Source organism: Enoplosus armatus, chromosome 6 (genome assembly GCF_043641665.1).
Source record: "Enoplosus armatus isolate fEnoArm2 chromosome 6, fEnoArm2.hap1, whole genome shotgun sequence".
NCBI classification, from domain to species: Eukaryota; Metazoa; Chordata; class Actinopteri; order Centrarchiformes; family Enoplosidae; genus Enoplosus; species Enoplosus armatus.
In genome coordinates this window covers 8589473-8603859 of record NC_092185.1, presented here as the reverse complement: position 1 = coordinate 8603859, position 14387 = coordinate 8589473, and the positions used below count along the sequence as shown (strand labels likewise).

General features: G+C 44.7%; 1 protein-coding gene across 1 annotated transcript in view; it reads left to right on the top strand.

Moving 5' to 3' along the window:
* Positions 1-222: 222 nt before the first annotated feature.
* Positions 223-14387, top strand: part of pclob (piccolo presynaptic cytomatrix protein b) — a 28494-nt gene continuing 14329 nt past the window's right edge. The window contains exons 1-8 of the mRNA XM_070906994.1: positions 223-3996; positions 5668-6925; positions 7413-8216; positions 8334-8974; positions 9168-9433; positions 9819-10647; positions 11187-12222; positions 14185-14253. Coding sequence (XP_070763095.1) covers positions 223-3996; positions 5668-6925; positions 7413-8216; positions 8334-8974; positions 9168-9433; positions 9819-10647; positions 11187-12222; positions 14185-14253 — 8677 coding nt within the window. The remainder of the gene's footprint in view (positions 3997-5667; positions 6926-7412; positions 8217-8333; positions 8975-9167; positions 9434-9818; positions 10648-11186; positions 12223-14184; positions 14254-14387) is intronic.

The following is a 14387-nucleotide window of genomic DNA, read 5'->3' as shown; positions in this document are numbered from 1 at the left end:
GATGAAACCAAAAAAGAGCCAGTGAAAGAAAGAAAAGTCTCCCTACCGACTGGGCAGGTTAAACTGGAAAACATTGTTGTCCCTGCGACAGCTGCTAAGCCTAAATCTAAACCAGAGGAGCATGATGAAGAACAACCCCAGATTTTACCTATATCACAGGAATTAAGGGATGAGCAGGTGGTTAGTGATACAAGTAAAAATGATATAAATACAGATCCATCCATGCCAGTAAAGGAGGCAGTTAAAGCTGAGAGAAGGCGCCTAAGTTTCCAACCAATAGGTGAGAGCAGTGGAAGTGATCTCACACCCTCACCTAAAGTCCAGAGGAGAATGCTGAAGGTGAGCAATGCTTCATCCAGCAGTGAGGACATCAAAACTGAAAGTGCTGACTCCTCTATGGAAGATGAAGAGTTCATACGCAAGCAGATAATGGGTATGGGTGATGAAGAAGAAATGTCTCTTTCAGAAGATGAGAAAGAAAAGAATTTGGCAAATGAGGAAGCTATCAAAGAGGCTGAACTTGATAATGTTTCAGTGACAGCCAAATCACTGTCTAGAAAAAGTTGCACAGATAATGAAGATAGCCCAGTCAGGAAAAAAGACCTTCCAAAAACTGACACTGCAACTATTCAAGATATTCCTGAAACGATGCCCAGCACTACTTTCAAGAAAGCTATTCCAGTCATGAGACAGAGACAAAGTACGGACGAAGAAGTGGAGAGCATCACAGAATCCCTGTCAAAGGGATCATCTAGTGTTCAGGCATCCAGCTTTACTCCAGGATCTTCACCTACATCAGCCTCATCTCTGGAGGAGGACAGTGATAGCAGCCCCAGTCACAGGAAAGTCAGTGGGGACAAACAGCATCGCAAAGGAAAGCACAGGCAGCCAACCAAGCCTCTCCCCACCATTGAAGACTCATCTGAGGAAGAAAATATGAGGGAGGAAGAGAAGTCTAGGAAAGACAAAAATGAACTTAGGGCCCATGGCCAACCACTGTCTCCAACTGAAGATGTTTCCTCCACAGAGGATCTGAGACAGGTTACCATAATTGGTGAAACCAATAGAACATCTGGCTCTGAGTACTCTGCCAGTGTAGAATCAGAACCAGAGGCTGGGCGAGCTGTACAAAGAGGACATAAGCCTTCACCAACAGTGATGCCATATACTCCTCCTGATCCATTTAAAGAGACAAAATCATTGAAGAGTGCAGAGGAAGCATATGAGGAAATTATCCAGAAGACAAAAGCTATTCCAGGGGAGAGTCCTCCTGATATTGAGCCGCTCTATGGAGGAATGGCAATAGAGGACTATCTTTACGAATCCTTAGTTGAGGAACCTGAAATTAAGATAACTGAATTTCAACAGGAGGAATCCAAAGAGGATACTACCTTGGAATCCCTCAAAAAACTCAGGTCTCCTGAGGAGGTTTATGAGGAGATGATGCAAAAAAAGAGAGAACTGATGATGATAGAGCAAGAGTTTCAACAGGCCCAGACGGCCATGGAATCATCCTCATCAGGGACCTTGGTCACTGGGCCTCCCACAGTTGCTGAGACCTGTGTGGTGACCATACTCACAGAAGAGACATCCCTCGTTGGACAAATTGATATGCCACTTGTAGGCACTGACATTTCCAGTGAAGTGTCGGTGAAGAAAAAGAAACGGCCAGCTCCACCACGCCCCTCTGAGCCCCCTAAGCGCTCTGAGGTGACTGTTGTTCCCAGTACTCCTAGTGGATCTATAGGTTTTGTTAGGCCTATGGTTCCTCAAGATCCTGCACTTAGAAAGGCTTTGTTCCCCATACCAGACCTCAAGATTACCCAGTGTTCATCTGGGGAGGAAGAGGATGACAGTCTTGCAGACGATTATGGTGTTGGTATTTCCTCTGACATTACACCTAGTGATGAATCTGAGACTAAAGAAGATCCATCCATAAGCTCACCTTTGTCTGAAACTGCTGAGATGGAGCCTATCTGTGTTGTCTGTGAAATTCCAGAGCCAAAACCTATTCCAACTCCAATATCAGCCCCAGAACTAACCACTACACCTTCTCCTGTATCACCAGTGTCACCTCCAACTTCACCAGCCACTCCAGATTCCAGTTTGGCTTCTAATGCTACATCTTCATCCTCTTTCCAGGCGCAATCACCTCTTTCATCAGATTCAACTCCACTGTCTACACCAACACCTCCAACTTCCTTTGTATCCCAATCACCTCCAGAGATCTCTCCACTATTGCCTGCCACAATTCCAGCAGCACCATCTAGTGTGGACTCAGGCTCTCATCCGTCTCCAACCACAGTTATAGTAACAATACCAGATGTGGTATCTGATCCATCCAAAGCTCAAACAACTGCAGTAGTTCAAGTTAAGGCTTCTACAGCTGAAGCCCCAAATCAAGTCTTAGTGGAGAAGTCTGCTGTACCTGTTGTGGTTGAAATGCCAGACTTGGTTTCATCTCCATCTCAGGTGCCTATTGAGGCTCCAGCTGTTATACAGGTCTCAGCATGGAGTCGAGCACCAGTTGTTGTCTCAGCTCAACCTACAGCCCTAGTTGCAGCCACACCTGTTGCTGTCTCCACCCCAGCTTCAGCCGGGGTTGTTTCTGCTTCTGTCACTCAGGGCTCATGCCCTGGGCCAGTCATAGTCCAGATGCCTGACCTGGTTTCAACTACATCTCCAATCTCTGCACAAACCCCACCACCAGTCTCAGCACTCAAAACTACCCCAGCTCATGCCCATGCCAAAGTGGTCCCTCTGCAACCAGCTGTCCCATCTATGAGCTCGGTGGTAGTCACAGCCCAAACAGCCCAGGTGCCAACACCAGCTCCAGCTTCAACTACTATAGTCAAAAAGAAGGTCCCACCCCCTCCCCCCCCTCGATCTACTTCAGTGTCATTACCTGAGCCTAACACAGAGCTGCCACTTGTAAGAACTGTTCAGCATGTCACCCCTGCTATGACCACCACCATAGCTATGGGAACCACAGTGGCCGGCCAGCCAATGCAGTCTGTAGTTGTGGATATACAGCCAAGAATAGAAAACATCCAACCAGATAGTGTAGCTGTACCCCAAGTAGTGTCCCCAACCAGACAAGGCCATGTAGTCATCATAGTGCCCAGTGTGGAAAACATATCTCTGCTTGGACAAACCCAACAAAATATAGCTAAAACAGGGTCAATACCTTCCACCACTTCTCTGCCACAAAGTAGTCAAATAGCCACACACCCTGCATCAGATATACCTAGCACAGATACAGCTTCACTATCCACTTGGGTGTCAGCTGCATCAGTACCTTCAGCTCCACCACTTCCACCATCACCTATGACAGGTGCAAAAGTTATAGACACAGAAGAAGTACCTGTGGCAGATACACCTCCACCACAACCTACCACTTTACCCAAGCCAACTGTTCATCCAAAACCACCAGTTCCAACTCCAGTGACGATTGCTACAGCAACTGTGGCACAAGTTTCTGTTACAACAACTGGTCCTAGTCAAACCACCAAGCCTCCTCCACCCATACCACCTAAGCCTATATCAATTCCAGCTGGATTGGTTTTCAGCCACAAGCCAGGAGAGAGTGTCAAGCCACCTCCTCCTCCTGTGGCCCCCAAAGCTGCAACACTGCCCAGGACCAAAGAACCTCCAAATGCTCTGTCACTTAGCCTGACAAGACCTGTGGAATCTAAGTTGGGTTCAACATCTCCTAAGTCACCTTTGTCTCCTAGACATGCCAAATGTTTGCAAACCTATGTGGTGATAACCCTTCCATCTGAGCCTGGCTCACCAACAGAGGGCATAACAGTCCAGGCACCTGTAAGACGAAGCTCCATCCCATCTGCAAAGGTGTCAGGGGTACGGACCACGCCTTCAGAGCAGAAAACACCCACTGAAGCATTCTCAGCTCAGGCTACAGTTAGGAGAGCCTCTGTTCCCTCTGTAAGGCATCCACCTCCAATACCTGTAGCCTCAACTATGGCAGTAGAGCAAGTAAGCCCCTCTGAGGCTGTGGCTGCTAAAATGCAAGCCAGAAGAGACTCTGTGTCTTCTGTAGTGCAACCACCACCCTCTGTGGCTGATATCATCACTGTGTCATCAGATCAGGGCAGATTTATTCAGGCACATAGTGTACCTCTTCCAATTAAGAAACCATATGTGCAACAACAACAATCAATTACTCAGCCACTGCCACCACCTGAAACAATGTCTGAGGTCTTCACAATGCCCCCAGAGTCAAAGGTTCTTATTCAACCACTAACAGTCCAAGCCACAGCAAGAGCACAGTCTATACCATCTGTTGTTCAGCACCCAAATATAACCACAGAGGTCATAGCGTTTCCACCAGAGGTTTCAGCTGAAGCATTAGTTCCTCAGGCCCAAATACCAGCTGTAGCTGTGCAACCACAGCCTCTGACAGAAGTTGTTGTTGTCCCATTGCAGCATGAGGTACCTCTACATGCACTAGTTCCTAAAGATAGACCAGCTGAAGTCCCCTCAACTGTTCTTTATCCACAAGTTGCAACTCAAATAGAAATGCTACAAAAAGAACAGGATATGCCTACTGATGTCATTGTCAGTGAGGCAGTTATGATTAGATCACCAATACCAGAAGTGAGTCAGCAAATTCCTGTCCAACAGCAATTTATGGTAGTTGAAGCGGTGACTCACTGTGCAGAGCAAGAATTGCCTACAGGTTTTAGCAATACTGACACCATTGCTGAACTCCCATCCGCACCACACACTGTTCAGCCTTTAGAAGTTCTACCTTTAGTAACAGAGCAGCTCTCTACACAGCAATCACTTTTTGTAGATGAAGTGATGACCCTCCCTACAAAGTTTGAATTGAATACAGAGGTTATTACAGCTGACACTGCTGTTAGAATACCAGGAGCAACAACATCTCCAGTACCTCATCCTCTACCTGTAGTAGTCAAAGTTAGCCCAACACCTTTTAAGCCACCAACTACAGTTGCTCAGATGATAACTCATACAATTGGTGAAGTAACACCATCCCCTCTTGTGATGGAAGTCCAACAAATGGCAGTGCAGGCAGAAGTACCTAATGTTACTTACATTCCACAGGTCTATGGAGCAATTACATCCTCAGTCATGTCACATTCAACACCGCCACCGGAGGTCATAGCATTGCAGCCTGAACGGGAGACACCCACAGAAATTATAACAAGGGATGTTGATGTAAGAAGAGGTTCAATACCATCATCAGTGATGCAGCCTCAGACGACGGCTGGCATGCCAGTTGGAGTTATTACAACTCAGGAAACCACCAGTAGGAAGAGGACATCAATATCGTCCATAGCACAACCACCATACCCTACAAGTGAGATATTCACCTATCCTGCAGAGTATGAAATGCCCACACAGGTGGTCACAACTGAGGCCTTTGCTGCCACCAGGAGAGAATCCATGACCATGCAGCAACCATTACCATTGGCACAGGTAGTAAACATGCCAGCTGAAAAAGATGTTCCTATTGATGGTTATGCTGTCCAGGTCCCTTACAGGAGAGGGTCTATTCCTTCAACAGAACAAAGACCACAGGTATTAACTTATGCATCGGAATATGATCACCCCCTGGAGATAATAACCACTGAGGCATATACCAGTAGACCCTCAGTGCCCACTGCACAGGACATTCCACAGGGTGTATCTGTGGCTCCAGTCACCATCACTAAAATTCAGCAGGAGTCTATTGAGAGTCAAGAGATTCGAGGACCAGAAAAGGTGGTCTCCAGTATGAGTCACATGTATTCTTCTTCAATTTCCACCTCAGGCCAGCCTCCTGAAAGCCTGCCTAGCCTGGTCACTCAGGTTGTCACCACTGAAGTCCAGAGGACCACTGTTTCTGTCGTCCATGAAAGACTTCCACAGCCCCTGCCCCCCAGTGTAACAATCACTATACAACCAGACATAACTAAAGTCCAACCTCTGCCGAAACAGAATGGGAAGATAGTCTACCCTGGAGATGTTATCGATTTGCGTACCATGAAGGTTGGCATAAAGATGACTGAACAAGGCATGGACCTGACACCACCTGAGTCATGTCGACAGTCTTTTTCAAGCGACTCTAGTGGGCGTCAAATCACTGCAGTGCAGCCTGAGATAGTAAATCTTAGTGCAGAGATCACCCCCGCAACTACACTGTCTGTTGTCACTGACAGCATCACAATAGTCACATGCACAGCCACCATTGCCTCATATAACAACACTCCAGCAGAGAAACCGCTCGATTTGCAGGGCCCTGTTACCTCATTGCCTCTGCCTCTCACCACATACAAACCATTTGAACCACTAGCACAGATTGTATACAGACCTGTAAACTCCCAGGCCGTAGTCAGCGCTGTCGCATCCACAGCTCAAGACATACCCATTAATCTTTCTTTTGGAGCTCTTATCTCCTCAGGAGGCAAACAGCCAATTACTTCGGCCCCTGCAGCTATCAGCAATGGAGGTCCTGTCCTCTCTCTCGAGGCCACAGGAGCCATGGATCTGTCAAACTACAGACCAGTGAGAGCTATGGTAGCTTTGTCTGGCACAAGCCCAGGAGTGGTGACCACTGTTGTAGAGGATGATGGGACTCCAGTTGACCTTACAGCTGGTCGGAGGAGTGTGTGCTGTGACGTCATTTACAAGCTACCATTTACAGGAAGCTGCAGAACACAGCCCCCGGTTACAACCCAGCCTGACAATCGTTTTGGCTATAGAGATGATCACTACCAATATGATAATGCTGGACTGTATGGTATCAAAGGCATGAATGGTATAAAAGCCTCAATGTCTGAGACCAACCTGACAGAGGCAGGACTGTTCTCCTATGATCCCAAGAATGACTATGACTATCTTCATGGATCTTCAGATGGCGCTATAGACCTCACTGCTGCCAAACTTTCTGCTGGTGAGTGTGGGGATCTTTCTGTATGTTTGCAGCTTTTTAATTACCACTCTATGCTTGCTTTATGGGATTGCATTTGATTGATTTTGAAATTGTTATTTACAAAGTTCCTTCTCTCTTTAACGTAAATTGTTAAAGCTCAATACTTTGCTCCCTGAAGACATATATGCTTGTTTTCCCTTGTTTTTTAATCATGCTTTCCTTTAATTGTTTGATTTTGCTTTGCTGTTTAAGATGCATGTTTTCATAATTGTTTTTTTTCTTTTTCTTTCTGTTTTCATACAGATGCATGTGTGTGCCTTCGTGTGCTCCCTCAATATTTTGGTTTTGCATCTTGCTAGCCAAAATGACTGCAGATATGCATGTGAAATTAGTCTTTTTAAATCCAAATTGCATGACCTTCAACTCATATACAGTACATTGTGTTTGTTTCTGAAATTATAATGTATTTGATAAAGTAAAATCTACATTTTTGGACTTATTGTGGCAGGTAAAGCTCTAGACTACACTAGCAAAGCTACTGGAGGCTACCCTGGGATGACTACTGCTCCATACACCCAGGTCCCTGCAGCTGGGTTTGGTGTACACAGTGTTCTAAGAACCTCAGATGGAATAGTTTACTCTTCTGTTGCTGCCCCAGTACCATCCACGTATGCAATTACAACTCAACCTGGCTCCGTATTTAGCACTACCTTAACACCTACATCAACAGTCCACAACCAGTCATTGCCGCATCCATATGGCTTCATTCCAAGTGCAGACCCAGGACAGATAATTCCTTTTGATACAGGGCTACCTAAGGAGCTTCTACCCACAGCTTTGGCTGACATTATAACAGGCTATCCGGACATGTATTCAGACACTACCCTGGAAGCAATTGCTGCCTCTCTGGATGCCTTAGCCTCTTCCTCAATATTCCCTGGCTTAGACAACACAAAAATGGCCCAGTATCAGATGGAAAGGGAATTTCTAGAGCTAGAGAAGCTTAAGCAGCTATGTCTTGCTGAGGAGCTGGAGTGGGAGAGGCAGGAGATCCAGCGTTACCGTGAACAGGAGCAGCTTATGGTCCAAAGGGAGCTTGAGGAACTTCAGGCTCTGAAACAGCAGCTTCTCCTGCAGCAAGAGGAAGAGCACCATGCCCATATGGTGGCCCAGCAGGAGACTTATGCCCAGCAGAAAGAGCAGTTGCAGCAAATCCAACAACTTCAACTGCAACTCCAGCGCCAGCTAGATGAGCACTATGGAAGCTCTGGTACCACAGGGAACCTCCTAGATGCTAAATATGCAGGGGTAGGTGACAGTGGCCAGTACTGGCCTGTCAAAGATGAGTCTACAACTCCATCTATTGGGACACAGTTAGAGGAAAGTCAGGAACAGCTTAATCTAGTAAAGAGGCTTCAAGCTGATCAGGACACAGGGAAAAAAATTATTGATAGTGGAGTGCAGACAGATGATGAAGACTCAGCAGAGAAGCAGCATGTAGGAAGGAGAAAGAAAAATAAAAGAAATGTTGATAGCTCTGCTCAGACTGATGATGAGGACCAAGATGAATGGGATGCTCCCACAAAAGCTCGACGACGCTCTAGAAAACACAGCAGTGATGGGAAACATGGCTCCAAGGTCTCTAGCATTGCTATCCAGACAGTTGCGGAGATATCTGTCCAGACTGACCACTCTGGAACTATTAAAAGACCCAATATCCAGATGGACACTAAGGTGGAAATCATCAAGCATATCTCAGCTCCAGAGAACTCTCAGAGAGGTGGCAGTCTGAGCTGTCAGACAGACTCAGACAGAAGGCACACACCCATTGAGATGGGCTATAGCACACACCTAACAGCAGATGTCCCCTCCAAGTCTAAAATCTTCTACACCCAAGTCTCCCCCCTATCTCCGGAAAAGTCACTTGGAGGGCAGAGAATGCTGACTGCTGACCCAACCAGATTTTCCTCTGGCCCTCGGATATTAAAGGCTGGTCAGAAGTCTCTATCTGATCCTAAATCCCTTAGTCCTACCACAGAAGACAGGATGAGTGGATACTATGCAGACAGCTATTCTGTAAGTCATGGCAGAATACAAATGGAAAAACTAAGAACTGTCTATCATTATTGATAATGATAATTACTGTGCTTATGATTATGCTATGGAAACAATTTAAAGTATACAGTGAATTGCAATTAAATTTCATTCTGAAGTTGTTTTAATCATCATTCAGTGATTGACATATTTATGATTTGTTTTTATGTTCAAGGGTCGAGGCTCTCCCTCTGGTACAGGTAAGAAGGTAAAGCGGACACTACCAGACCCCCCTCCTGAGGATGACTCCCTGACAGGACGGTCAGGCTACAGCACCAACTCTGCTCGTCGTCGTCTTGCCCGCAGTACAACAATGGCCCGGGCAAAGATCCTGCAGGACATTGACAAGGAGCTTGATCTGGTGGAGAGAGAATCTTCTAAACTTCGCAAGAAACAGGCTGAGCTAGATGAAGAGGAAAAGGAGATTGATGCCAAACTACGGTGAGATGCCACAGATTTAACATCAGCACAGTTTAGGTTATAGGCTTAAGCTTTTGTTCAGACACTGTGACATTCATTCATTAACAAATAATGTTTGTAACCAATTAATATGTTGTAAATTGATTACAACCATACATTGCATTCCTCCCTCTCATGCAATCATTATTCCTAATTCATCTGCATGATTCCCCTCTTACCTTGATAGCTTATGGTCTAAAAGGCTGCCTTGACATCACTCTGTGAGACCTCTCCACACTCACACATAGTAAAAGGTACTAATGTGTGACAACCCAAAACATTATTTGCCTCCCTGGTTGTAATGTTAACAGAATTGTTAGTGCTTAAATTGTAAAACCATATGTACCCTTTTTTCTTATTACTGTAGGTACCTGGAGATGGGTATCAACCGGCGTAAGGAAGTCTTGCTGAAGGAGAGAGAGAAGAGAGAAAGGGCCTATCTTCAGGGGGTAGCGGAGGAAAGAGACTACATGTCAGATAGCGAGGTTAGCAACATCAGAGAGGCCAGGGGTGAAGGTCTGGAGAGACCACGGACAGCTCCCCAGTCGGAATTTGACCAATTCATCCCTCCACAGACAGAAGCTGATTCCCAGTACAACACACTAACTAGTCCCTACTCTCACTATGCCCAGTATGTTCCCCAGACCCAAACCACCAGCCACTACACCCAACAGAACTTATATCAGCAGCAGTCCCTTTACCACCAACAGGTGTCTCCTTACCCAACCCTATCCCTCTCCCATGCCCAGGCTCAGCCTAGTAGCTACCAACATGCTATGCTCTTGCAGCAGGGTAAACAGCGTCAAACCACCCTGACTGATTTAGAGCCTAAGATCACCACCAACTATGAAGTGATACGCAACCAGCCTCTGCTCATTGTGCCAACCTCCACAGAAAGTGGCTACGGGGTGGCTCATCTGGGGGGCAAGTATGGCAACTTGGACTTGAGGTTAGGGCTAGAAGAGAGGAGCATGGCCTCTAGTCCCATGTCGAGCATTTCTGCTGATTCCTTCTATGCTGATATTGACCACCACAATGCCAGGAACTACGTGCTGATAGAAGACATAGGGGAGCTCACCAAGGCCTCAACAGGGCTAAGCAACACCGGCTTGGGTTCTGGATTCAACCTGCCTGATAAGGAGTTGTCCAAGGCAGACAGACTACTCAGGGCAGCAGAAGTCAGGCGCACAGCAGAGGTAAATACTGTACTGTTACATTATCCTCTATTTTACCTTCCTCAACTCCTAATGTCTTTATTTTCAGTTTGCTTTTTAGGGTGCAGTTTCACAAATCCTTCACTGAACATTAAAAATTAAGAAATTTGAGAGCATTCCTATACTGCTTTTTTTATTTCTATGATGCAATTTTTATAGCCTGTTCAGAATGCAGCAAAATTATGGCAGCATAAAGCTTTAGGTCTTGGGCGGATACTACGGTGTATTGGCCAACAGATGACTATGTCTATGAAAAGTATTCCTCTGTTCCTAAAGGTTCAGCCTTTTCACACTTTGCATATGTCAATACAAAAACAAATTGGGAAGAGACTAACCTCATTCGAACACTACTCACACTGAAAAACAATTACAAACAAATGCAGACAATGGATCAGTCTTGTCCCTTCTGTTTATATGTCACTGACCACTTATTAGCACCCATAAAATGCATTTGTTATTGTGTAAGTTTAAAGAAAACACTCATTGTGTGGCATATTGTTTTTCCTTTTTAGGTGGCAGAGTTTTTAGGCTCATCTCGCCTTCAGGGTTATGGTAAAGGAGAAGATGACACTATGGAGGAGCCTTATGAGCTGAAGCTACTGAAGCAGCAAATCAAGCAGGAGTTCAGACGAGGAACTGAGGGACTAGAACACTTAACAGGCTTGGGCCTGCCCCAGTATCTCCCCAGTGATAGCAGTTTTCGCCACTTCCCTAAAGGAGAGAAATATAGCATTGGTAGACTCACCCTTGAAAAACAAGCTGCAAAACAACTCCCAGCTGCTGTGCTTTACCAGAAACAGATGAAGAACAAAAAAGCCCTAATAGACCCAAAGGCCATTACTAAATTTTCTCCAATTCAGGAGAGTAGGGACCTGGAACCCGACTTTGGTAGCTACATGGGATCTGGAGCCTCATCTGTGACCAATCTGGCTGCAACGGCTAGGTTGCTTCAGGATGAGATAACATTTGGGCTAAGAAAAAACTTGTCTGAGCAGCAAAAATATTTGGGCTCCTCCCTGGGGGCCAACCTAGCTGGTTCTCTTGGGCAGTCCCTTGCACTGGGATCCACTATCAGGGCGACTGCCCAAGATGATGGCACCTACCCAAGTGGCACCCGCTCCCGACCCTCATCACGCCCCTCCTCCCGTCCCTCTTCTGTCTATGGCTTGGATCTATCTATCAAACGGGACCTATCCAGCTCCTCACTTAGACTTAAAACAGAGGGAGAGGTCCTGGATGCAGCATTTGCCCCTGGGGTGGCCAGAGCAAAGCCCACCAGTTTACCTATCAGCCAAAGCCGGGGCCGAATCCCTATTGTGGCTCAGAACTCTGAGGAGGAGAGCCCTCTGAGCCCAGTGGGGCAGCCTATGGGTATGGCTAGAGCCTCAGCTGGACCTCTCCCTCCCATCTCTGCTGACTCCAGGGACCAATTTGGGTCTAGCCATTCCCTACCAGAGGTACAGCAACATATGAGAGAGGAATCTCGGACGCGTGGCTATGATCGAGACATCGCATTCATCATGGATGACTTGCAAGGCGCCATGTCTGACAGTGAAGGTAAATGGAGCCTGAGACTGTTGCAGCAACTCGATTATGTGGACCTGCTTGTGACGCATGCTAATGCTGAGTGGTCTTACTGACTTTGTGCTTTAACTGGTTCTTTCTCAATCATCAGTTCTCCAGATAATTGTTGTTGGTTGCTCGTTACTATTTTTCCCTCTGTCATGGTAAATTTCACATTATATGTTTGCATGTTATTTCCTTTCTTTTGAATATTTTACTCACCTATACATAATGCTCTTGGCCTGAGTTTATGTATGTTACTAATCAGTTGTACTCGTGTTTGTTCTGTGTTATTTCATGAGCATGCTTTGTCTTTTTATTTTATAATGGCTTTACTTCTTCACATGATCATCCTTACTCTTAACACTCAGTGGTAACACAATTGTATGCACAAAATCTATGGGTTTGAACTTACTCATACATGTTGTTCACATTACAGCTGCCTTATTCTTAGTGAGAGCCCAAACTTTATTGAAAACTTGATACATATTTTACAGTCACTCTAAACAAAGTATCAACACTGGGAACATTCAGTGAATGCATGGTCGAAATAACACAGTTAGTGAGAATTCACTCTTGCATAAATATTAATGTTAAGAGAGGTTGTGGCACATGACAGCCATGAGCGGTTATTCAGAAACTTATCGACAGGACAGAGTATTTTTTAATCTTTAAAAGTGAGAAACTTTTAATACAAGTTGCATACAAGATTAAGCTTTGTGTTGTGAAAAAGCCATAAAATGTGTAAGTCATTGAAGTGCCTCATAAACATAAATCACAAACCTATACACGACTTACATACATATATAGAATGTAAATTTCAAAATGATTGGTTAATGGCATTTAGAGTGTTTGAGATGCTGTACCATTTGGAAACAATCTTAGTTGCAGACACCTGTAGTAAAGGACTTTTACATGAAGGTATGACAGGGAGTGTCTACGGATTCTCTTTTTCTTTTTTCCATCCCTCCCCCACCAATCTGCCGAGAAAAATTGTGTCTTTGTGAGAAGTAGGGCATCAGCTCAGCCAGAAACATATTTACTTTTCTAAGGCTCCCTTTCAGCTATTTTGGAGAACAACTAGCAGCAGTAAGTTTAAAGGAACACTGCTGAATCATGGTGTCTGGATGTACTTAAGGGTTCTGCTGGTGCAGTCAAGGCATTCACTTTGTGTAGTTACATCTCTCTAACTCCTGGAAAGTCAGTGACACACACCTACCAATTTAAAAGTAATCCAATTTGCAGGAGTTTTTGTACATGTCTACCCATACTGCAATGCAATGACTTTCTCTCAAGGACTACTGTGCAGTTATGTGTACTGTTAAAATTACCTTTAGCATCATATTATTGTGTCTCATTTGTGTTGTGTTAACCCTATGTCTGTTTCTATATATCTTTAATTTTCTATCTGTATCTGATTTTGCATCCTTGCATGTTGTGCAAAACATATGTTTTCCATTTCCATCTTAATAAAGTGAATGTTTTCTCCTTGTGGGTTGTTGCTGTGGATGTCTCATTGCTATGTGAGACGTCCATGTCCCCTAGTGATTGACAGCAAATTTTGACATGTACCATCTTCATATCTGCAAGTGTGGGTTTGGTAGCATTACATTAGGTTAGGTATCAATATACCATATAAAAGTCTGTTCATTATTATTAAGATTTAATTAGATACAGTTTGTTATGCATTTAGTTGAAACAACTGAACTAATACAATATGAAAGACCAGTGGCTTCTGCAAAACACTTGCCTGATTAGGCCTAAGTTTAAGGGGGTTTAATGTCATCCGGATAGATTATCAGATAAGTATCACAATGCTTAAAAGTAAGAAATATTTTTAACAACTTTAGCTTTGTTTCTGGACCATTTATGAAGAATTAGAATAGTTAAAATCTTGAAAAGAAGGTGATATTTGTCCTGACCCCATGTAAAAGTGTCCATCTGCCTTGATTACAGCACTAAGTGAGTCCATGCTGACTTTGAACAGAGATGATGCCAGAATCTTTCATGAAAGTATCAGACACGGTAGAGTATCTATTACTACTAGTACTAGTTAAAAACCCTTACTTCCATGGTACCACTGTGGCTCAATCTTACATCAATTGACTGATGGCTTTTTCCCTAAAATGTATTTTATGTTTTTCATAGTGCTTTTGCTT